We start from the raw sequence: 27,021 nt of genomic DNA on the forward strand, positions 1-27,021 counted from the left end.
TGGTGGGATTGTATCATTAGAAAATTCAAACATTGTCTTACTTTTTTCCTCTGTTTTTTAGATTTTTTATCTTTCACTGGTTTCTCCTTTGCTTCTGGTATTCCCGGCGTCATTCCTATGTAGCAATATTTTGTAGTCTTAAGTGTCAGAGATATTTTCATAAGTATTGTAAAATCATTTTACAAATAATTTAAGACGTCAGACATTATTTTGACATAACATCTGACAGACTCATCTGGACAAAAAAAGTAATTATCTATTTCTTGCTTGTACACTTATTTAACAAGGAGATCAACAGGCGGTCATGCGTTTCCCAAAGTTAATTATTTAAACGAAGATACAAGCTAAGCTCCTAAACATTTCCTAATGAAATACAGGTTTTTTTTTTTTGAGGGGGAAAAATCATTAAATGACTTCTTCCGCCTTGGGCGAGACTAAAGGGAGTGTCAAACTGTTACTAACTATAAACCACCCCGTCCATACTTCTACTTTTCGAGCTGAAGCCCCAGTAAACCCGTTGGGTAATCCGCAGCTCCGGAATGAAATACAGGTTTGGTACTAGCATATTGTTATTTAAATAGAATTTGTCCTTCTACTCGTTTTTAGTGTAAAAGTAAAAGGATGCTTAGAAAAATATAACACAAGTCGTAATAAATGCATTTTATTAAATGAATAGTTACAATATCACTGATCAAGAGAAACCTTCGTGTACAAATGTAAACTTAGTTTTACTTGTCTTTGAAGCATTTTTACAGTTGCTTCTCAATAATTTTACTAATTTCTTTGGTCCACAGCAATATAAGTTGAGATGATTCCTGAAAAATAACAAATAAAATATTACTATTAATCTATTCTTAAGCTTACATTAGAATATTGTACATTATGATTTAAAACAAAAAAAAATCAGGACCTAAAATGATGCCTTGAGGCATACACTTATTTTTTTGCAACGCACAGAGTAACATGTGTCATATTGGATAGTTGAGAGTTTTATTTAAGATACACATAAAATTAAATGACCATATAAACCAAGTTCAAGCAATGTCTACCGTTTGGCATCAGCCAATAAATCTAACATATAAAAAAATGACCCGATCAAACGCTTTCGTAGAAACTTTAAGTATATTTATTTCAAGTTATATTCAGTACTCTAAGTTTATATTTATGAAAAAGATTATCTAATAACTTACTCGGGGTATAAATGCACCCAATATCCAAAAACTCTATCCCAGTGCGGTCTTCCTCTTCTAACTCGGCAGCCAATCAGAGGATATTCTTTAGCTATATTATAATTATTGTCTTCAGTTCTCTTCGATTTCTCACAAATAGCATTTCTTTTAAGGTTCGGAGTCAACAGAGTCACTTTCTCATCATCCCTATCTCTATTCAAAACGTGACTTAGTCCTTTCTCATTGATCACAACCATGTGTGCTACAGGATTAACGTCTTTATTGCTATCGTTCTTAAGTTCATTTTGTGTGTTTGTGACGTAGAATTCTATATGCAGTCTGTCTGGGCGGTTTGCGTTTCGTAATTGTAATAAAGTTTTGTTCGCTAGGCTTGCGAGCCATGTGAGTTCTTGTTCGTATCTTACTATCCAGAGAAGGTGTATTCGCCCGGGTAGGCGGTTGCGTGGGTTCCTGGGAAGTAGAAAAATAAGTTTAATTGTGTATGGTTTAAGGTAGAAAATTGCGTGTGTTTTAAGCTGTTGTACTTACTGTAAAAGGTCGTGTAGCACAGCTACAAAAGGCGTGATCCCCACTCCAGCGGCGACGCAGATCGCTACATCATTACGACAGACGCTCTCCATAGGACTTGAGAACGGCCCGTCTACCAATACACTGGAACATTTTGAAGAAATTAAGTTTATAATAATCAAGTAGGTAACTAACCCCACGGAAGCATCATATTCTAATCTCATCAAGTCTTCGATAAAATCAGTCGTTATAAAAACCCTCATGTGTAAGAGCGAAAAGGTGCAATGGCGTAAATTAGGTAAGGCTTATAGCATGCATAGGTTATCTAAAGGGCATCGAAGTGAAAGGGAGCAACAGATGATTTAAATCAAGTACATTAGTTTAGTAGGAATTATAGCTTAGATAGAAACAAGTTTGTAGGAAAACTGTTTACCTTAATTCACTCGCTCTTCTCTCTAACAACAGTTTTTCTAACGATTCAGTCCAATCACCTTTTACTCTTATCCACACAACGAAGCTTCTTTGGTATGTTGTAGGAACCTGGAATAAGAATGCAAAATATACGTAGTTCATCATCATTACTTTTTAGCTGTCCCAATGCTGGGCAAATACATTCTCGTTCCTTTTATTTGTGAGTTCGATTTACTTTTAATGTTGTATAACAATTTGAAATTATATAAATGTGCGGTAAATACTACACTAGTTTCTTCAAGTTTTCGGCTGTAGGTATTAGACACTACAGCGTTCCGTACAGATAACTAACTACTTTATCCTCATTACATAAATCTTTAATTGGAAAGATGCTAACTTTAAAATGGCTATCATAATCTTTAACGTATGAATCTATCAATCTTTGTAAGAAAACGTGACGTCTGAGACCCTTATAAGTTATCAGATGACACCATGCATGTGCAATGGCAGTACAGAGACGTAGTAGACGCGGGGCCCGTATAAAAAATTTGTTTGGGAGCCATTTTTAGGGGTGAAAATCTTCCAATGACTTCTCCCGTCGTTGGGTGAGGCGAGACAGAGTTTTACGCCCGAATACTCAATCGCTACTCAATTTTAAGTTGTACTTAAATATCGTGCTATCTCCGTCATTTTATAAAGCATTGATAGTGAAAGAACTACATTTGAGACCGTCTTAAAATTGAGTAACGTTCGAGTATTCGGGCATTAGACTCTTATTTTTTATTTTTTTCCTAGGCTCGTTTATAGGGGGCCCCGTAGCCCGGGTGCCTTGTATGATTGATACGGCAGATACGGTGCTAGCTACGCCCTTGACAATACACAATAATCTGACCAAGTATTATAATTAGACACAACTATCTAAACATGTCACCAAACCGATTGTTGACAGGCAAATGCGCTTAGTGTGATTGCTAATGGGTCAAGCACCATATAAAGAAACCATCCCACCCACGCATATACCTACTGATGATCAAATAGTTTATTCTAGTTATACGTAAGCGTCATAAAGGTTTGACATGGATTTATGGATGCGGGGGCAGGAATGATTATGGAGGTTTTGGAAGCCCTGGGTCTCGATACCATGGACTTCTTATTGCTTTAACTATAAAAATTAAGTTTACAAGTTTTATGGATTTATTAGTAGACTAGCTACTCTCGCGCGGTTTCACCCGTTCTTCGCGGCTCCTACTGATCGTACGTGGAATAATATCATTTTAAACAGAGAATACCTAAAAGACAGAAATAGGAGATAGACTCATGTCAAGTAGGTTACTTTCACTTCATAGGCAGATAATATTTTGTTTGCCTAGTGTGTTTACGTTTCTATTTACGTTAAGTTACATAATCTAGATTGTTTCTCTGGATCCATTCATTTTGAGAACTCTAAAGGCAATACATAAAACCTCAATTTATTTGAACATAAATAAATTCTAGCTTTTGTATTGTCTACGATAATTTACGTGAGCAGTGATATTTAGCCTCGAGCGCTAGTATCGACAAAGGCTTGGGTAATGAGAAGTTTAAACTTTAATACTCATAATTTTGAAGTGCCTTATCTATTCTCTGTTCTATTCAAAATTGTCATTTAAATATTATATGTTCCTTAGAGCAAGGGGCGCGCAGAGGAATATTGGAATTACTTCCCTTGCCCATTTTCGCCACATTTTAACCAATTTCAAAAAGGAGGAGATTCTTTATTCAAGCTTCACCTACGTTTTATTTTGAAAGTTAGGACGACGGCAGACAAGCCTACAGTTAAAGGAAAGATTGTATGATATTTTTATGTCTGGAGTTAGTAAGAGGAGACTGCAGAATTATATTTGTACCTAGGTTAATGTCCTACCTTTAACCATGCCGTTACTGGCATTTTTACAACTTCAAGTAAAAGTTAGTACAATTACAATCGCGGGCTAACTCTAAAGAACCTACCTTAACAACAGTGAAGGGATGCCACTCAATGAGAGAGACATCTAGACACTGCAGCAGCACATACTGCCCCATACGGCACTGCAGGTCGGGCGGGCAGCTCACTGTCAGACTTATAGTGCGCCCCGCCATGTGATGCACCTGTAATATTAATGGGTAACTGTTTTATACTCCATAGCTGCATGGCTAATGATGACTCAATAAGTTAATCAATCTACTATACCAGTGGTCCGTGGACTACTAAGTACTAATGACCCGCAGAAAAGATAGACTGGTCCGCGAAATAAAAAAACACACTAGGCTATACCTCTGTCCAAGAAATACCACGGCTAAAGCTCGAATTAAACTTATATTAAAAGAGACAATTGATATTAGCAACTGATTTTAGTAAGCAACATAAATGGCTCGCTCGAGTCTTGGCGCAGTCATTTTTAGCTGAGCAATGGCCTTTTTGCCCCTTTTTTTTTTGTTGTATGTGTAATTTTTTGTAACAGTGCAAATATACTGTCTTTCCTTATTTAGGAGAAGTACGGAATAAGGGGAAACGTATTACTGCCATTTAGTATTCTTTCTTTCTACATTTACTAGATATTTAGCTATAGCTATAACATACTATTTAAACTAAAACGTATATCTAATGAATACATTATGCTCTTAACCCATTACAATATCCAACCACAATACGTAGCTACCTAACCTATCTATCTACCCACTACATTATGCCAAAGAGAAGGGGAAGCTAGTTAAGTCATTCATCCCAAACCGCTAATACCATAAATGCGGAATTACCCACGGGACCATGACCTGTTAGCAGGCTGTTGAGCAAGAAATAATGGGGCCCGTTATATTCAATATAGGCCAAGAGAAATGTTAATAAATATATTAAAGTTTTAACAACATTCAGTCACACTAATATTATAACTATGTGATCATTTGTTTGTTTGGATGTTTGTCCCTTATTCGTACTGTAACTACTGAACGGATTTGGGTGAAAATTAGTATAAAGACAGAGTATGAGCGGACTTGGGTGATAGAATACTTCTTAACCCAAGAAAACGCAGGCAAAGCCGCTAGCAGAAGCTTGTAATTAATAAACTTTAGAAGAAAATATAAAGAAGAAGCTAATAATTACCGGCTGTTTCATAAGAAGACCTTTTCAGAACGGAAAGAACAGATAAACGAAAAAAGGGAAAATAATGTATATTCAAAGACAACCCGGACAATAAACTCTAACCACACAGTTAAATCTTCTTTAAAAACTATCATAAAACAACCTGAAAACGTAGACAAAGGTCTATTACCTACAGTGGTAATTACCGTTTCGTTTTATTGGCATATTTTCAATACAAAGCGAACCATTAAATGAAAAATTCCATTCAAACTACCAAACTTTGCTATAAAGCAACGAAGCACATAAAATGTATCAGGAATGTAAAATATGCAATGAATTTCCAGTCCACCGTAACTCAATAAGAGGATTATGCAAAGCTCGATCGGTTATTGGATTAAAACTGGCCACGTAACGTGTTTTAGTGAAAATCTTTAACTAAATGTGAACGTAAAACCGTAGGTATTAGGTAACCTAACATACTCGAGGTTTATCTAGTATATTGCTGAATATTGCTGAACAAACGTGAGTGTACAGATTTTAATTTTATACAAATTAATTTAAACAAAAACTGTTGATAGTTTTGAAACTAAGGAGAACTTTAAACTAACGAGGTTTTTTATGGCATAAGTCGGTAAAGAAGCATACGGATCACCTTACCTAATGGTAAGCAATCGCCGCCTATTGACACACGAAAAACCAATGATGAAGTAAAAAAAGTAAAACTTACTTCCAAAATATTCACTTTCGCTCTATTCCTAGTACAGATTCGCCACAAAAGGTCCAAAACGTAGCAGAATAATGGCAGAGACATCCACAGCCACGTCTGAAACAAAAACGAGACTTTAAATACTTCTTAATTTGTTAAGACACGAACAAAAAGCGAAACAAGTCGACGGATAGACAATTTTACTTGGAATTTTCGCCACAATCCGTCAAAAATGGCTAATGATCTTTATGTACGAAACGTAAATGCGAAATTAAAGACTTATAGCATAAAAATAGAACTAATAGCTATGTTCCTAATTTTACCAGTAATGTAGGTAATGGCTTTATAACTATTTCGAAGTTTAAAACTGTTTCAAATATTTTGTTGATTGAATGGTTTGAATCGTAAGAAGAAGGTTTTGATAAATGGATTTTTTTGGTATAAGTCGGTAATTTAGCAGACAGATCACCTGATGGTAAGCAATTGCCGCCGCCCATGGACACCCGAAACACCAAGGCTTTCCAAGGGCGTTGCCGGCCTTTTTCGGTTTACGAATTTAAGGGTTATTGGGGAATCTGGGTTTTGGGACCTCACTCACACAACTAACCACAAAGCAAGTGTTTTATTTCATGTCGCTTTTCTGTGAGACCCCGGCCCATTAGTTGTAAGCATGGCTTTCCCATACATAAAATTATAGATATATGTAGTAGTAAAACATTGCAATCGACCCAAATCCTTAATACTAATAGTTCGTTTTGGCAGCATTTATGAATGGCAGAGGATAAAGAAAGTAAACAGATAGATAGAAAGAGTGAAATATAGAAAGAGTAAGAGCAAATTGGTATTTTGTCTAAAACAACAACAAAAACAGGCCTTATTATTAAAGGAATAAAGAGTCATTCAGTAATTAAAACGAATTTTATTCATTACACAGATATGTTGATGAAGTCACGGCCAATGTGGGTCATTTGAGTCACATTTACAATTTCTACAACAATATTCCTGAGACAGCTGACGTAATTGTTTACTATGAAATTACTGCGTTCACCCGTAAAATGTGATGATGATCGATTGAGGTTCATTGAACGAAAATTACGTAGGTTGACTGTACTAGTATCTGGAGTAGTTTAGATTAGGAATTGTGTGTAATAAACTCAAGAATGATTGGATTATTTTACCATATTTTTTTGCAAACATTCATAAAAGAAAATGATATCGGTCGAATAACTTTAAAGCAAATCGCCATAATAAATTGAGTAGCTTTGTTTTCAAGATTATGTATAATATAACATAATTACGACAATGAAACAAGCTTGCTTCTTTTTTAAATTCTTAATTAAATGTGGGAGAGCCATTCTGGCCTTCGGCCATGTTTCAGATGTCCATAAGCGGCGGATTGCTTACCATCAGATGATCCGTCTCCTCATTTGCCGGCTTATATTTAAAAAAAAACCTGATTTGGTTTTTAGTTTGATTGTTATTTAGTTAGTTGTGATTGTAGTTAGTGATTGTTAGATAGTTGATTTAGTTTTTTAGTTAAAGTTTCACCGCTAATTCATTTACAATGCTTCTAATTACTTAACCCCAAAAAAGAAAACATTAATTTAAGAAGTCAATCTTCATCAATGTGATTAATTTGGCTGTCAGCAGTTGGATTCACAGTAACCACTATAAAATATTGAATACACAAACTGCGCCTACGACTACTAATGTTCCGATTCCCGAAGTTGACTCACGCACTTGCTCGGAACAAGTCTAGCGTCATAATTTATTTACGATTTATTATGAAAAGCTCAACTAAACATTACATTTGTATTCGTTTTGTATATTATTGTGTATGAGTTTGATACTTACACCTAAAATAAATGATCTTAGTAAAACGCCTTTTTTTTTTTAATTGAAAATCATCCAATGACTTCTGCCTTGGGTGAGGATGAGGGAGTGTCAGACTCTTACTGACTAAATTACCACCCCGTTCCTTCTCCTGCTTTGAGCCGGAGCCCTAAACATAACCTTTTACGTTGTCCGCAGCTCAAACAGGCATCAGCCCTACTGGGCATCTGTGGTGGTCTGGCTCTTTGAGGGCGCGCGGAACGTTGAATATCTTTAAATCCGTACGCATTGGTCTGGTTTGGTCGGGCGGCGAGCTACCCTTGCTCGCCGTCCGCAGAACATTACGGTGGCCGGAGATTCACGCGAAGACGCCCTAGTGTCTTCTGCGGCGGCTGGGGCGTGAGGAGGATCGTTCCCTCACGCGCTCCGCCTCCTCCTTAGCTAGCATGACTGCTTCGCAGAAGGAGGAGATGGCGTCCCATTCCCTCTCGCTCCGCATCATGGCCTGAACCAAAGCCGGACGCGAGAGATCATCGTCGCCGATCACATCCCTAAGGACACGGCGGTGCTCAGCCCATGCAGGGCACACCGCTACTGTATGCTCCACCGTGTTCCGGGTGATCCACGCAATGCCGACAGGGCGTTTCCTCCCGCCGAATTTTCGAAACAGGAACCTACCGAAACTTCCGTGTCCGGTAAGCACCTGCGTCAGGCGGTAGTTTGAGGACGCCGTGACGGCCTCTCTAGCCACTCCTAAAGAGGGGACTTACCGCTGCTATAACAGCGAGCCCAGCCCTCGGTTGCGATAGTCGTTGCTTCCATTCCGCCATGAATCGCGCCGGAGCTCATCCCGCCACGCCTAATCTGGCGCGGCAGTGGACTTTCGCCCCGGCGATGCGCCTCCAACGTAAGCTATATACGTGCGCGAGCACTTTCGCCTCCAGATCCCACGGCGGTGATCCCGCAAGGAGGTTAGCCGCCTCCCCGGAGATCGTGCGGTATCCACGGATCATCCGAATGGCCATGACCCTCTGGGATGAAACCAGCGCACGAGCTGGTCGTCGCCGTAGATTTGGCGCCCACACCGGGGCCCCATAGATTTATGGACCGCACAATCCCCGCGTACAACCTCCGGCAGGAGGCGTTTGGTCCCCATAGGTTGGGTATGAGCCGTTTAGGGCTTACACCGTCCGTTCCAAATGGGATCAAACGTCGGAACGCATAGCAACTAAATTTTTGACTATAAGCCGTTTTGAAAATAGCTCTATAAAAATCTTTATTTATTATTCTTTGTTCTCTACGTGAACAGCGAAACAATTTCGATGATTGCTATGTTTTAGTATTTTATTTCGATAAGTAATAAGATCTACCTGGCTGTTCGGTAAATAAGTGGTTAATTTATGGCTATCTCTTAAACCAGTAGACTGAGTGTAGAAAAAAAATTGTATTCGAATAAAGGATAGACTCCCAATTAAACCCCGTAATATCTTCTGATAAGATAGCTGTTTAGTTACTTACACAGAATAATAGACCAACTACATAAACTAATTAAAATTTTCCCACAAAATCATAGCGAAGGACAAGTACATAGATGTTTAATGAGGCTTATCCAAAACGTTTAACATTGTAAATCTATTATAAATCTGTCCATTGGGCTGGACGCAGCTGGGCAACGAAAATTAGCCGCTCCTCTGTGAAACATATCAATTTGTGGACTTACAATGCACATTATGTACAGACTGCTGAACTATTGTTGTATTAGATCTCGAAATAGAGTTCCAGCTGTTTGTATTAGCTCAGTAAATAGGTTAACACAGGTTTTGGAATTGATTAAACCAATTTAGGTTGCCTAGTGAGCCTGAGCATTGATTGCTTTATGATTTGCGAAATTGGATTATGTTTCTAGTGTCTGCGTATTCTATATAGCTTAAAATATTTTCAACAACTACTAAACTAATGCTTTATAAACTATCTTTTTCACGTAGCTTCCCACGCGTTAAATTCTAAGTTTGGAATCTCTCTAACTATTAGAAAATCCGCATTAAAAATACGTTGCGTCTTTTTAAAGATCTGAGCATGCTTATGGATTGGACATAGACGGCAAAAAGCGATTTTGTTTGTTTTGTACTATGTAGTGAAGTACAATAAATATTTGACATATTATTAGAACTGGTGACGAGTAAACTTTATGAATAAGAAACCATATTGAGGAAAACCAAATCAATGAACTGGTTTAATTTCGTGGAAGTGGAACTAAAGTGACTGACATAACTGAATGGGGTTAGAATGGTTAGATGATAGAAGGCAGTTTTGTTAGGGGTTTCACTAAGACAAAATAACTTAACTTACACATCACATAAACATCAACAGCCTATAAATGGCCACTGACCAAAGGCCTCTTCTCAAACGGAGAAGGTTGGAGTATTAATCACCACGCTTGCTCAATGCGGGTTGGTGATTTCAAACGTATAATTAGAAATTATACACTCAGGTTTCCTCACGATGTTTTGGTTTTAGTCAGTACGAGTCTGACACTCCTTCCCGCCTCATTCACGGCCGACGCAGCGGGAGAAGTCATTGGATGATTTTTCACCCTCAAAAGCGTATTGTGGAGGGCTGATAGTCTACCTACATCATCTACATGCTGATTATATTCACAAAACGATTAAACGATTAGTAACCTACCGACTATCTGTATACTTAGCAGAACCTAGATTTAGTACTTAAAATCACAATGTATACTAATCTGGTTCAGACTTGTAAAGGTTATTGTACTAAATACTATTTCCTGCGCCTAAAAACGGCTGCAATTTGTTATTATGTTAGAAATAGTTTTGTATATGAAACTGGCGGGTTAAAATGTAGCTCGTTTAAACATAATTCAAAAAATCAATCAATTCAGACTACATATACATATTAAAATTGTGTGAGCTAGTTTACTTTAGATAAACAGATAGACCTAACACACGGAAAGAGGCGGAAAAACCAGGGAGTCTACTCCGGTTCTCGAATGCGAAGTTTCGTTTAATCTTCGGCCGTAGGTTTTATTGATTTACTAATAGAATTACTTGAAATAACGTTTTATTTTTAATTTCATATCAAAACCTATTTATTTATCTTCATTTCATTTGTTCATTTTTGTCCACGAAAGTTCGCAATAAATAGAATTGTAGTATGCAATCTGCGAAGTTTTTTCGTTCGTTCGTTGAATTAGAGTAGGCCCCCAGTTTATGAAAAGTATTTAAGTACCTACCTAATATATTTTTACAGTAAATAAACATTGGAAATTGAATGAACCTATCTCTGTATAGTCTAGACGTCTATGTATAGAATTTAGTGTACCTATAACAATACCTATACATAGGTATCAATGTGAACCATTTAGAGAATGCGGGCGTCCGGGTTGTCATGTTAATTCAGAGGGAATTAATTCAATAGGATCGCATCATACATATCTAGATCATAATAGGTACGTCAAATTACATTTAATTCAGACTGAAACAGAGTGTAGAAGGAGGAATATAGTAAAGATCTTTATCAAACAAAAGAAGTTGAAAGAGGCGTGTTCAGAAAGATTGGATAATGTTCTAACATTGGTAATATATTTTAATACTAGCTATTTCCACGCGGTTTCACCAGCTCTGCTCGGCTGCTATTGGTCAGAGTGTGATGTTTTATCCACGATAAATGCACTATCCAACAAAAAAAAATATTATTCAAATCGGACTAGTATTTCCGAGATTAGCGAGTTCAAACAAACTCTACAGTTTTAGTTACGAGAATAGATTCAGTTTAACACATGCACGCATATTCGAATATTCCCATAATGTCTGATAGACAAATTAAACTAATAGTAGTACAAAAACAAAACCGCAGAGTACCTATTAATTTTATTTAGAAGAACGGTTTAGTGAACTCTATTTAAACATTATTGCTACAAAAGCTTCTCAATGTAGTGACTACAGTAACAAAACAGCACACATTTCTAACTCGAACCCATGGAACTATTCAAAGACCAACTAATTACTAAAGGACATGAGTGCATTAGCTGCTAGTGAGGCAATCAATTAGAGGGCATTAATATACTTATTAGATTACCCTCGCAGACGCCCTCTGCCGTCTGAATGAGACTTTACTTAAGATGCATTATAATGGCCCTCCCTTGAGAGCCCGTAGTGTATGAAAAGGGTTACCCCGTCTCGTCCGTCAGACACAGACAGACCTATGTACGTAAATATAAATCAATCTCAGTCCGCAACTTGCTTTTAACGTACACGCAAATAAGGTCTGTATTTACTGGAGAATAAATTTTATTTTCTAGTTTGAAGAAACTTCAGATAGCTGCGCGAATATGAGCCCTTAGCGTGACTTGAAACCAGTTGAGTCATTTCACCGGCACCGCTCAGTTGTTTTGCGTTACAAGGAAACATTCATTAACAAACTGTCCAACGATGCTACGGCGCCGCTACAACATAACAATGTTACGGCACCGCGCGAATGCCCACTGACACAGTGAAATCTTTGCGGTGCTGCGCCGCAACGCATCTTGTGCTCCCGCTCTTAAACATAATAAATTAAAGAAACTCACCGTCGATTTGATGGCTACAAATCTCGGAGTATTCTCGTCTTGACTATCAATTAGACTAGCTTCAGTTTCTATAACTTGTTCCTTTAGAACACCACTGAAACAAAAACAGTATGAATCGAATTAAACTACATAGATAAAACACGTATAAAATTGTACACTTAGTATGAGTTTGCTTTACGTTTAAAGTAATCAAAACGAGAGCGCGTTTGGCGCTCCGATTGGCCGACTCGACTAAACCCACCAATCCGAGTGCCGAACGCACTCTCGTTTCGTTTACTTTAAAGTTTAAGATTACCGTAAAGCAATCTCATACTAAGGGTCTAGAAATGCAGGGTTTTATGATAACAAAGCCTATTTACTGTATCTTAATACTCGCTCATAATAAAAATCATGATTTCTTGGGAAAATATAGGCCCACACACATAGTCTATCGTCCGTCACTGAATCAATCGTCTCGTCAACCTAAATTACCCCGATTGCCTATTATAAAAGCCTATCTTGTTAGTCACTTATTCATTATGGAACCTTGACACGTTTTATTTATACAATAAATAAACTACAGGTACATGACTCAATATGGTCAAAGCTTTCTTAAAATTCAGTCGAAATGATTCATGATTTCGATCTGACTCATACACATTGCTTTGGCTTGCTACCTGTACCACAATACCTTTGCTATTATACACAGCTTTATGGTAGGAATCAAAGTTTTTGTTGTTAACGATAGCCTGTTTCACATCTACAGCCTATATTATGTGGCCACTGCTGACCAAAGGCCTCTGCACGGAGAATGTTTGAGCTAGAAAAAGGCTTGAGTTTGAACCGTAGCCTATTTTAATCCCTTTTATTTTATAGTATTTCGAAATCCTACCAGTGAAATAAAAGTTAGGTAATGAACGTTACAAAATAATTTCTAAAACAAAGAACTATGCTTTAAAACTTATATCACTGATAATGGAAACAAATTGAAAAAAAACCCATCATAAAAAACCCTAATGCTAGTTTAGCGAAGACAACGAAACTCTTATAGAAAGATCATATTTAATTTAGATATTAAAGAAAGCATACACGATTACCATTAAGGATTCCTTCCTATAAGTTTACTTCAATAAATAAGCGAAAATATTGACCGTTATGACTGATGACCCCAGTACCTATACGTCATAAATTGCATATAGTTTCCTTACAGCAAACTTTGTTGCCTTAACACATAAAGCAAGCACTAAACTAAGGCTTCTTACAACTTTTGTGCAGCTGTGGACTTTAAATACTGCGACGTTTTTGGTAATTCAAATGTGACACTTTCATACGTGATATGTGCTGAGTTTATTTCCTCTTAGAGACAACGCCATCATATACTTTTCATAATAAATAAAAGCGAAAATGAAAAAAAATCCTCACTAATTTCATGAGCCACGAAAGAACATTTAATGTTTAAGTACCTATTAATTTTCAAGCGATTCTGATCCTTATCCACTTGTACGTTTCTACAGAAAGAAACATCACTCCACTAATAAAAGAAATAGCCACATTCCTACACAAAACACGTAGAACCAAAACAGCGGATGATAGAAAAAAAATACAAAGAAGAAATTAATTTGAACAGACTGATATCATAATTAAAATCTTAGCAAGCAGACTTACCTCAATGGATGTATAATGAGTAACACGATGAACAGTAAATACAGTTGATGGGTATACCAGAAGGCGTTGTACACTCTTCGGCGGACCACTCTCATCGATGTGAGTCCCATGCATAAGGTTATTATAAGCATGGACACGCCTGTCAGACCTGCCGTACTTAGTAGCAGGCGTAGAGGATTCTGGAAAAAAGGTAAATGTTAGTATTCCTTTTTTGTGGACTGACTGATTTAAAGGATTTAATTTCTTTAAGAAAAATTGCTTAACTCGAAGTCCAAGATTTCTAAGTCTATTCGAAATAACACTAGCTTCTCGTAGTTGCTTTGCCCGCGTTCTCCGTTCTGGCCTGTGTGTTATTCCAGACCATACTCTACTCCTGTTCCAAATTTCATTTCGACCCTTTCAGCAGTTTTCACGTGAAGGAGTAACAAACAAACATACAAACTTTCGCATTTATAATTCCTAATAGTATATTACGTAAGACAATAGACCTGCCGCTATTATATTTAAGGCATTGGCGAATAAAAAAATCAAGGAATCCAAATTATTATTTCTTATCTTCATCAGTCAAAACCGTTACCAAGAGACCCTAAGTCGTTCCTATGACTTTGTGACCTACACAAAGCAATTAGATGACGTAATCATAACGTGTCTCAGTTGAGGATCTCCTTAATCTAAGATATAGCTATCTGAAATCGTTGAATGAATACTAACACAAAAATATTTTAAGTAGATATATTACGTTAAACTATGCTATGAGTCCCATTTCACATCTAGAGTGGACCCATTGCCATAACCGGGACACAATTTCAGAATTCTTTCTCAACAACACGTTACTTGACTCAGTAATCAAGCTTGGAATTTGAAATTGGCAATAAAAAATATAGAAATTGAGTATAATGATGATATAGAGACTGCGCGACGAAGAATCAATCTGTAACACGAAACTAGTAGAGCTTTTCTCAATATATTTAAGTGAGTAAACCGTTATTTTTAATTAAGTAATTTTGAAATTGACAATCAGAATTTCATTGCCTTTTATTTTTTTTAAACTCCACAGATTACCTGTACTACGTTACATAACCGCAAAATCTTCCAATAACAATTAACAATCTGCACCAACATAAGTCGTCCACAAACACTCCTACATACCTATTTACATAAATCTAAGCTGGAATAACGAAAAGTTTGAAACTAACCTCATTCCTGTACCTCGCGAAGTTAATCTCGGCGATTTGTTCGTCGTACCCTCTGGAGAAATTCCATAAGTTCACCAGGTGAGAAATGGAATGTACCACTGGAAACAATAAGTACAGTCGGACACACTATTTAGTATGCAGGTAAAGATAACGATAAAGATATTAACATGAGTGGTATTACACATAAGAAGTACATGCAATGGTGTTAGGTACATGAGCTACATGTTATGCCGTCTAGGCTTACAAATATTTATAATTTTGATACGAAAATAAATTCGATACAGTACAAACACAGTTACCATTTTTTCGAGGTTAGAAAATCTCTACCCACCTAGGTGAGGCGACAAACAGAGTTATCCTTAATAGGTAACCAATGGCTATAGAACTCACCAATGCCATATTTTTTAAAACACATTTAATTTACTTTTTTTTTCTTTAAGCTACGGGACTTGTGTGAGTTAATCTAATTTTCTATCTGTATACCAAATAGTGTGGCTGATTGTACATGTAGCTTACGTAACGACTAAGTATTTGTAGTTTTGTACCTAGGTAGTTAGTAGTTAAGGATTGCATCGCAGGTGTTTCGAAGTCCTATATAAATTGTACCGAGAACGGAAATTGTTAGCTAACTTTCTTGTAAATAATGGTTTCTATTAACTGTTTGGCTGTGGTCATAGTTTATTTTTGCGGATTGTTTTAGAGATCTTGTTTCGCAATTTTTGGTTTGAAAGATTTTGAAGTCTAGTTTTTTAAGAAACTTATAATATAGGGTAACTGATTCCATTGATCCACCTGAGTTTCTATTTTAACCATACATACTAATATAACTTCACGCCTGTCTCCCATGGGGGTAGACAAGGACAATGAAATGCCAATTGCTACGCTTCTTACGCTCCTCTTTAGCTTCATCAACAGTCATCAGTCTTTTCATGCATCTTAACTATTTTATTCAAAGCCAATATTGAACTGTAAATACTTCTCAGTTTACAGTTGCACTCAAATCGCATTTCGACTGTATCGCTTTAGCAAGTCGAAGCAACAAAAGCTTTTAAAAACTGAGTGTTTAGCTTTAAGCTCCAAGTAGAAACGTAGTTCCCCTAAGGAAGTTTTATTTACAGGTAAACTGAAAATTGACCAACTAGAGCCCACATTCTAGTTCAGGAACAATAGCTAGGAATCCTAACAGTGGTGTGGCAGCCATTAGCCTTCGTCTCAACAACTTAATGGTGCTCTACATACGCGGAGAGCTTTAACGAGCCTTCCGCCATTTCCAATTCGCTTTGTGAACATTTTAAAAATGGAACCCATTGACGAATTTCGCTTCCAATTTCAAGTTAGAAACTGGCTGGAAATAATCCCTTCTGTTTAAAAATTAATTCGTTTCTTTGAAGTTTGTATATCACATGTTATTTATTTATTTAATGGCCCAGCTGCCTAGAATCGTGTAATAGATTTCTCAGTATAAAATTATCGTTCTGTAATTCTTTCAGTAGTTACCTACTTTAAACATTTCCAGTCTACATGTATAACTCCTCTTTGAGTCGGTAACGCAACGCAAACAGTTTTAATTGCATTCCATGCTACGTTGACACGCACAATTTATAGAGAAAAAATATCCTTGAGTGAAGTATTGAAATTCTACATTTTCAGGATAACAACATTACAAAATTTCATTACTATATTTATATCGACTTACCAGCAAAAACTAACAATGTAATTGCAACTGTCATATGAAAACTCTTCGCTTTTTCTAACCAGAAGAAGAACAATCCAGGCCATAGTTTTGATAATCCTCTGTACAGCAACTGATTTAACTTCTTGCACAGAGGAAGTAAAACCAAAGCGCAACACAAATTTATAACAGTTGCCGTGCCACGGGAGATGCATAGTCCTAACTGAAATTGAAAATAAAATAAAAATATCGCCGACGAGGTTTATTCAACCTTTTTTGAGTCTGTATGCTGAATGCTGGCAGGTGAGAAAAAACTGTGTTTTATGAAATAACACGTTCTCTTTTTTCAAACACGTATTGCTTTTTTATTTTTTTACAAACAGAGTAGAAAGTAGGGTTGGCTTTTTTTGTTTGTAGGGGGAAAATCATCCAATGACTTTTCTCGCCTTGGGCGCGGCGAGAGGGAGTGTCAGACTCTTACTGACTAAAAACCACCCCGTTCCTTCTCCTGCCTTTCGAGCCGGAGCCCCGGTAAACCCGCTAGGTTGTCCGCAGCTCCGGATTAGGCATCAGCCCTACTGGGCCCCATCTGTGGTGGTCTGATGGCTCTTTGAGGCGCGCGCGGAACGCGACGCGCCGCACGCACGGGTCTGGGTCTGGTCGGGCGGCGAACTACCCTTGCTCGCCGTCCGCACATACGGTGGCCGGAGATCGTCACGCGATCCCCGACGCCCGGAGTGTCTCTCGCGACGGCTGGGGCGTGAGGAGGTTCGTTCTCTCACGCGCCCCGCCTCCTCCTTAGCTAGCATGACTGCTTCGCAGAAGGAGGAAGAAAGTAGGGTTGGCACGTTATATTTGTAATTGAATAATATAGACATTATAAGTTTATAGGTTCTATACTTACCCCTAATATTCTTCTTAAATAATAAAACTGCTGTCCAACGCTATAATAAATAAACGTATCGTAAAAAAGATACAGTACTAATGAGATCCATAATATCTGAAACAAAAGATACATATCATGAATAGTGTGCCTGTGTAGGCTTTTTTTTTGAGGGGGAAAATCTTCTGGGGTGCTATGACGTCCACGTCACAGTACAACGTAATTTTTTTATGAGAAATTCAAGCCATCAATACTTTAAACGCATATTATTTGGTCAGTTTTGATTGTTCCACAAACCTAAGTATACAGATCAATTCGTTACATTGAGGGCTTCATAGGTACACTCCAGTCTAAAAACGTTAACATTCTCCATTCCGAAAGTACCAACACAGACCCTTTACCCGATAACAAACTTCCCAGACATATCAAGAAACATGTCACTTTAACAGTCTACGTTAAAAGAGCATATAAACTGTAAGTTGCATCAGCTTACGGCCGTGCGTCGGAAGTGTAAACGAACGTATAGCTAGCCACTTCAGACGCTATTCAGAGCCAGTGCGTAGCCACGGCTTTCTATACAAACTCCTTTGACAGCCGTGTTGTGCCTCCGTCCATTGAACGAGTGAATGGAGCCGATGACAGCATGAAGTGTGGGCCTGCATTAATTAAGGGATGTCCAACATTCAACTGAATGCTATTGAGATGTTGCATGTATTGGGTATTGTGTTGATGTTGAATTATGGGATTTGTTCGATTTGAAGCTTATAGACGATCTATATAGACACATAGGTAGTTTGGTGTATTGGATTTTCATGATTGCGGTTCCTGTTTTTATACATTCACAGTAGTAATAAACAGGATATCTGATAGTGCTTTGCTGCCCAATGAGGATGTTTTGCAATTAACTAAAAATCACGGTTTACTCACGTAAATTAATGGAGAAAAGCTCTACTAGTTTCGTGTCACAGAGGGACTCCTTATCATGAGCAGAGTGCGTAGACGCGACGACGAGTAGGTAGTTAATTTAGTATGTCTTACGACAAATTATTTTATGATATTTCAACATACAATACAATACCAATCGTTGAATCGAAAAGACTATTGTTTGTAAAACCATTTCACCCATCAAAGAAGCCCGCAATAAAATTTAAACTAAACATACAAATTAGATACACAGAATTACCTACAACATTTAGGTTTCAACATTTAACTTTGAAGATAACACATACATAACAAATACATACAAAGTCATACATTGTGCTAAAATAAACTAGTTGCAACGTAAACGTTGTATGGACGTTTGGAGATGACATAAATAGAGTTAGGTAATAAAACAAGATGTGACAAGCCATTACTAATCTGCTGTGGAAGACCTAGGTATTGTTAATGTTTCTTCTCGGTCTAGTGCGAAATATTCTTAGGATTTACCTAGTAACTATTTGACTTTTCAACAATTAAATTAAATGTTAAAATGTTCGATCCTTTATCAACCGCCTTATTGATCGTACTGCTACGGGTATTTCTGATTGATCGACTGGTCTGGGATAATTTTAGTCTGGACCCAAAGCACGATTTAAAACGCGAATTTCTCCTAAATTGCTTAACATTTTTGTGTAAAATCAAACACAAACAATCAATAGGTTAGTAAAGCCTTAGAGCGACACGTAATCTTTGCGAATTAGTTATTAGTAGTCTGAAAAAATCAAATTAATTTTAATCATAATCTCCACTAGAGTAATTATACTTATGATAATTAAAAGCTCATTATGATAATTATGCTCCAAATAGCTAGTCCAATCAATACGTGCCTTTTTTAATTCAGAAAAGGCCAAAAAAGAATGATCTCCTTTAACATAATAATCGAATCATACCGATGTTAAACTGTTAAAGTGCACACTCCCCTCACCTTTGGATGGAAAGCTCTATAACGGGTACATTAGAGGAACTTACCTACCCATCTACATATAACACGTATGAGAGAATTTCCTCGTGAGTGCATTAATCCATCTTACTCGTATAAGGGTATAAATTGATGGCTATCAATCAACCATATCCCCATGGCTTTAAAAACGTATATTTCAGAAATATTTCCGAAGTCATAGCAAATCCGTTTAGGAATATTTGGAATAATGTTTATTTATTGGAAACAGATGTTTATGGTAAAGAGAGGGCATTATTACCCAATTATTTTGATAAAGAGGAGAGGAGAATTGAGAAATCGGTTCCAATGTACGAAGCGTGTTCACGAATATTTTATAACAAGCTTTCGTAAAAGACCACGGGAAACGTTATCAATAAATAATTTACTGATAGTTCAATTGATTTAACTGTTTTCATTGATGGAAATTTCATATTGATTAAATTGAAATACACTCTTCATTCCATTTCCAATTATTGTGGTTACCTGAAATTGGACTAGCTTATAAATTTAGCCTTTACAGTTTCAAACTTTACTAAAACCCTATTAGTACTACCTAGCGGGTTTACCGGGGCTCCGGCTCGAAAAACAGGAGTAGGAACGGTGGTTTTAGTCAGCAAGTTGGGAGAAGTCCACAGATGGAACCCAGTAAGGCTGATACCTGATCTGGAGATGTGGACTACCCAGCAGGTTTACCGGGGCTCCGGCTCGAAAAGCAGGAGGAGAAACGGGGTGGTTTTTAGTCAGTAAGAGTCTACACTCCCTCTCACAAGACGGGAGAAAACATTAGATGATTTTCCCCTCTCAAAAAAAGCCTCCAAGAATTAACCAAACAAACAAAAAAAACCCCTCTCTTCATTAAACGAATAGGTAAGGAAACTGATCCAATTTAACATCTGAATAAATAGGTAATGCATTATAGATTGTCAATCATTGTTCGGAAACGTCTGAACGAACATAAAACCTTATGTATAAATACTTTTTGTTTGCTGGCTGGCGACGGAAAAAGTGACGGCATCAAAGGGAAGATCGCGACTCGCCACTTTCGCCCGAGCAGCTGTACAAGCATCACATACCGCGCGTGAGCGCGCATAAAAAATTCTTTTGTTTTCTTTTCCTCATATTTTTCTCATATATTTTTATAATCCGTTGTATAAATATACCAGTACCTATTATACAGCCCAAGTATTTCTTTCTTAACAATCATCTTCATGAAGTATCAATGTCTAGGTCAACTGAACAATGGGCAACCTAAGAATAAACCGTGACCATGGCATTACAGCTGTTACAGAAGCTTAGTTATTATAATACATAACATCTGTATCTATAATTATGTGGCGTTTGGAGCGAAATATTAATAGTAAAACAGAATAACGCAATACCTACTCGTAATGAGCTGCGGAATTTACGTGCAACTCTCGGATAACCCATATTTTTAATTCATCAGATGGCTTTAAATATAAATAATTGGACTTTTCGGTCGGTAATTATCCAAAAAATATATTTAATGCCAATGAACTGCATGCACTAAGTAGTTACATGTAGGCAGAAGTGAAAATACAAACTAAAGGAAATGAGAAACGTGTTTCCAAATGACTTAGGGTTAGTTTTCCTGTGACTAAGACTTGTCTAATAATATCCTGCTTCCTTAAAAGCCTAGGAAGTGCCACCAGAGTCTAGCAAGTAGGAAATTAGTACAGCTTCATAACTCACGATTACGATGAAGGTATTTGTCTATGCGTTGTTCCATGCTAGCAAGCTATTACCAACAAGAAGTTGAGCATGCAGGAATCGCACGACAAACCGACTATGGGCCCTTATTTCGGCTGGAAACTAGTCGAGTTACCTTTTTCAGACAGTACCTTACACATGAACAATGCGTAATTATGAGAATGATATCTACGTAACGTCACGCCTTCTATCCCCGAAGGGGTAGACAGAGGTGCACATTACGGCATATCTCTGTCGAGAGATAATGATATCTTCCGCAAGTAATCTTATGTTATTAATAGGATTTTCTTTAGGAAAATTCTCAGTAATGCCAGTTGTCCCAAGACAAAATGTCAGCAATCAATTCTTATTAATTTATGCCATGCTCTGTCTGTTCATGTAACTGTGGCTAATAAAAGCTTTTTACGACGTGCATAAATTAAGTTTCAATTCATAGATATGTGTCGGCCTGTCAATTTTCATTTAGTTTCAATCGTCTCTCTCGCCTTTCTATTTCATGAATATAATATTGTCGTCTGACTAGACACGTTTTATAATTTTCATTGTCATCTTCATGGAGGGCAGATGGACAGTTGCATTTAAACTGTTAGGTACCTAATGATGACTACAAAACTGTTTAGGAAAAAGCAAAAGGAGGAAATACCTATACCTACATCAAAATCGGTCAACAAACATTAACAAATAGGTAAAAATCTAATTCCGTCAGTTAGGTAATGAAAAAATATTTTAGACATGTATTTTTTTATTTTGTCTTTTAAGATAACAATACTTCGATAAAACGAATCAGAGAAGTGGAAGACCAAATACGTCATTTATACGTACAAAACGTACCTATTTAGAAGTGACGTCATTCGCGATATTTCAAATCTCCGAAAGTATTTGTTTCCGTAAGAAAATAAAAAATACGTGTCTAATATTTTAAAATAATCTACAAGACGGACATTAAAATAAAAAAATGTCATCTACCCTATTATCACCTTTATGACTATAGTTCGCTGACTGACGTGGTCTTTATTCATCTTTATCAGTCTTTATGTAACATCATTTTCAGACGATGTCGCGTCAGTTTATCAATGGTACAGCCCACAGTTTATTTACACCAAACAGTTATTTACCTTGAAAACCAGACGACAAGGTCGATGTTGAACCAGCCCAATTTCAATCGTTTAAAAGTTTAACCTGATTAGATATAGTAATTTAGATACTATTACAATATATGTGTGCCTATTTATGGTATAAGCCGGTAAACGAGTGTTGGATCACCTGATGGTAAGCAATCGCCGCCGCCCATGGATACCCGAAACACCAGAGGCGTTACAAATGCGTTGCCGACCTTTTGGAGGTCAGGAATTTGAGGGTTGTCAGGGAATCGGAGATTGGGAAGGTAGTAATTGGGAGTCCGGTAAACTCACTCACACAACAAATCATCTGAACAGGTCCGCTCAAACTGCTGTGGTTCTTTCCTCAAAAGACCACTACAGAATAAACTTGCACGGTTCTCCGACATCTTTAATTGATTTTGTCTGGACTTTAAAAGAGACTATGACCTCTGAGTTTGTTTCGGCATTTCTTCTCAGAGTAGTCGGATAGGAAATGCCGGCCTCATCTAGCTATTTGAAATATTGACGTGTAAAAGTGTTATTTTATAATCTATTTACAGAAATAAATATCATTTATCATTTATCATTTAATCACAACGCAAGCGTTGTTTCACATCAGTTTTCTGTGAGGCCGTGTTATCACTACATTTGAGTTGGCCCATTCACACACTTAAAATTTATGAATGAGTAATATATATAGTATAATGCGGCCTTATGAGTATTTTGAGGTTATATTTATTTTTAGGAACCAATCCATCAATCTGTATTGACATAGTAAAATACGTCATACACCTTTTAACACCATTAATTTTCTCATTTTTGGGTTACTGGGCCATATTATTTAGGTATTCTCATCTGAGTAAAATAAACAGTTTTTCCGTCGGCGTCTACAACTTGTAGCCCGGTATGGAAGCTATTTAGTAAATCTAATGTTAACGTCTAAGCAAATGAGTACACAGGTGTTTCTTCTTTAAATACGTGCGATAATTTAACTGGGTACAACATCTTTTGTGGAACTATCCGTATTTTATACTACATAGGTACGAATGGGCCGGCTCGACCGAAGTGATACCACGGCCTCACAGAAAACTGACGTGAAACAACGCTTGCATTGTAGTTATGTGGGTTTACTACACCCCTTCCCAATTTTCTTATCCCCGATTCCTCAAAAACCCTGCAATTCCCTTGTAACGCCTCTAGTATTTCGGGTGTCCATAGGCGGCGGCGATTGCTTGCAATCAGGTGCACGTTACCGGCTTATACCATAAAAATATTTATAACATGACTAATACTTAAACTCAATAAATCGATTTTAAATGGTCATAAGCACGACCCGATTTATACACATTAAGATTATCTAAATAAAATCGAGAGCAAATTACGATACAATTATAACGCGCAAGTAATGGCCGTAAGTGAGCAAAATATAATCGCTATGCTAGTTTATTTGAGTAGAACTAATTGAAATCAGATTTATTAACACTCTGGAAACATAAATGCAAATGATGCAATGATCATAACTGCATGATTGATCGTGCTCGGGTGGTTACAGCTGATAACTGGGCCGAATAAATCATTTTTATTGGATTTACATCCACGCTTTATGGGCCCCATGGTACGTTACTTGCATTGTTCAGCTCAAATTAAATTAATGTTCGAATACTACGTAAACTATATGCAAATATTTGTGTATTTCAGAAAGATTTTAAAGGCGTTTTGCATAATTAATATATTTAGTATTATTGTGTCTGGCTAACAATCGCCGTGTTTAAACAATGTCTAGTCAGTTAAAGCAAAATTCATTTAAAATTTGAACTCTAAGAAACACGAAAAATTTGCATATTTCTTATTTATTTTACGTTACACGCTAGTCAAAACTAAAGAGTTTTTTTTATCATTCATCCTGATTTTTCAAAATTAGACAGGTTTTTTAAGGGGGGAAATCATCCAATGACTGCTCCCACCTTAGGCGAGACGAGAGGGAATATCAGACTCTTACTAACTAAAAGCCACCAGTTCCTACTCCTGCTTTTCGAGCTGGAGCCTCAGTAACCCGCTAGGTAGTCCGCAGCTCAATAACTTTAACGTCAACATAAATAAAATTTCAGTAATCCGCTACTCAGAAACCCGTTAAATAATTAAAATAAAACGACATAATGTACATAATGCATTTTTCACTACAAGGAAAACTTTTACCTTTCCTCAGAAACGTATGAGTCAGAAGTATAAAATGAATGAGTAAGCCCATGTCTATGTCCAACGCTTAATCGAGTCAGCTGTCAACGCGTGCGCAGAGCGATAAATGATTTACACTCACGCGCATCGTAATTAGTATTAAAGTATAATTTATTGTTCTCTGACCCTCTAGTTAAAAGTTGGTTACTATCCAAGTTTAATTCCTTAGAAGAACATACACTAGCATGAATTTAAATAGTTGATGTATGAGAAGGTGAAGAAAAGATAGCGGATTTGAGAATAGTGTAAAATAAAATATTTTTATTACCTAGGTATTAAATCAATTTGAATTCCAAAATTCCAAATTCCACCATTATACTGTGCGCCATAAAAGGAAAGACTTAAGACGGGTTGACAGACATATTTTAATAACCCTACCCTAAATTATAAATTATATAAGCTATTCCCATAGCTTATTCCCCTATTCGCATAGCAATAGCAAGCCCCATGGCTTGAAAAAGACAGATGAAAGAAGATCACAGGTAACACAGATGAATAGGTAGGCACGCTAAGATAGGAGCTTGAAGAAGGAATAATAAGGTTTAGAAAAAGTTCACATAAATGACACTCAATATAAATGTTGATTGACGATAGAGTGGCCATAAAGTAAAATAAGTAGTAAGGTGAATAGTATTTTTATGGAATAAGTCAGTAAACGAGCAGACGGATCACCTGATTTTCAGCAATCGCCACCGCCCATGGACACCCGAAACACTAAGGGCGTTACAAGTGCGTTGCCAACCAGGCATGTTATCATTAAATTTTATAATATCGATATCGAAACATGTCCATATTTTTTTATTATTTTACCTAAGCCTAGTGAATCGACTCAACTATCGTACTTAGGACGATTCTACCATTAAGGCAGAAGTACTCAAACATACCTAGATAGGTATCTCACAAAAGACAGTAGGAAAGTTTGCATTTCAACTAACTTTTTAAAGTTTTTTTACGGTCACGCGAGGCTAACAAACTGCAAGAGTTTGTACTTTGCGACTGGCTGACCCAAATACTTTTATTTGTCCTGCATGCTTTGTCGCGTATTCTTGTAATTTAAGCGTACCTACCAGGCTAGGGTAATTAGATATTGTATTTTTGGGTAATTAGGTAAGTACTGCTAAATAAAGGAAGAAATGGGAAATACGTGAATATTTAGAAAAAGACATTGGTTAAAAAAATACTTTCGTTCTTTTCGCTATGACAAAGAAAGACCAGTCCAACGTGAAAAAGTTTTGAATAATATACTTTTAATTTTGTGCTAAGTTGGTTAGATAGTTATTAATTAAAACTATCCACTTTCTACATCATCCATGTCTTTTAAAAACTTTTCAGATATCTCAGTTCAATAAAAAAAAAACATGAAACAAAACTGAGCTTAAGTTACGAAAGATAGGACCTACATAAGGACATGGACAACCTTCACGCGATCTGCTCGCACCAGGAAAATAAAATTCTCAGATTTATTTCACTCCTTCAAAATTGGACGCTTTACATTGCGGTTACATAACGTGCAAATATAACAACAAGACGTACAAACGAAGCAGTGTGTCGTTTATAAATATAACTATTCGATATTGACCGTGATGCTGAGATCATCATAATTCTCGGAATTTCGCGAAATACCTCGCTCACGCATTCTGCGCGCGAGATAGTGGAATAACATAAACAAATAAATGAAATAAATGAATGTTCTCTTATAATTTTAGATAAGTAAATTCTATATTTGTTATTAAAGACATATTTACCTAATAAAGATTTAAAGACATTGTTTAGTAGAGACCGTAACAAATTAATTTAAAAATCAGTGCAACTTTAGATTTAATTAGGCAAAATTTTTTTATAGAAAATTACTCACCAAATAAATACGCCTCTTCACGCTTTCAAAACAGTCGGTAATTAACGTCGTGAATTTCATTTTTCAATTACTTTTAACAAACTTTTATTACATAAAATTATCAATTCTCATAAGAAACTTCAAAGTTTCGAAATTTAAATTCGTTTCGAATAGACATTTTCGCGCGCTTTCGTACTTTTTTTTATTTATTATTTTTAATTTATAACAAAATCGACGGCTTCGACCAAAAATGCCATGATGCCACTCGCAATGTGGAGGCTAAAGCGTGCAGCATGTGACTGCCGCGATGTAATACTTGCGGCAAACCGGCCGGCCAACGCGGGAACGTGTCGCCAAAACGCGCGCTGAGATTTCATAGGTCAACGCATTTTAATCCTCGTGAACGTGCGTTTGAGCGTAGGAGTTTCCTGTACTTATAATTAATCGTTAGCAATTAGAAATGCCTGGTATTAGTG

The 27,021-nt window shown here is 36.8% G+C and overlaps 1 protein-coding gene across 1 annotated transcript; it reads right to left on the reverse strand.

The window, feature by feature from the left end:
- Positions 1 to 644: 644 nt before the first annotated feature.
- Positions 645 to 26,896, reverse strand: LOC118267174 (NADPH oxidase 4). Its single transcript, XM_035580990.2, has 12 exons — positions 26,567 to 26,896; positions 17,749 to 17,844; positions 16,869 to 17,067; positions 15,173 to 15,270; positions 13,977 to 14,155; positions 12,333 to 12,426; positions 5,933 to 6,028; positions 4,098 to 4,235; positions 2,131 to 2,237; positions 1,719 to 1,841; positions 1,191 to 1,640; positions 645 to 815 (listed from the first exon to the last, which is right to left on the reverse strand). Exons 1-12 carry the CDS (start codon positions 26,624 to 26,626, stop codon positions 692 to 694), a joined length of 1,764 nt encoding a protein of 587 aa, XP_035436883.2. The 5' UTR covers positions 26,627 to 26,896; the 3' UTR covers positions 645 to 691.
- Positions 26,897 to 27,021: the final 125 nt, after the last annotated feature.

The sequence above is a fragment of the Spodoptera frugiperda genome, chromosome 23 (assembly GCF_023101765.2).
Source record: "Spodoptera frugiperda isolate SF20-4 chromosome 23, AGI-APGP_CSIRO_Sfru_2.0, whole genome shotgun sequence".
Classification (NCBI taxonomy): domain Eukaryota; kingdom Metazoa; phylum Arthropoda; class Insecta; order Lepidoptera; family Noctuidae; genus Spodoptera; species Spodoptera frugiperda.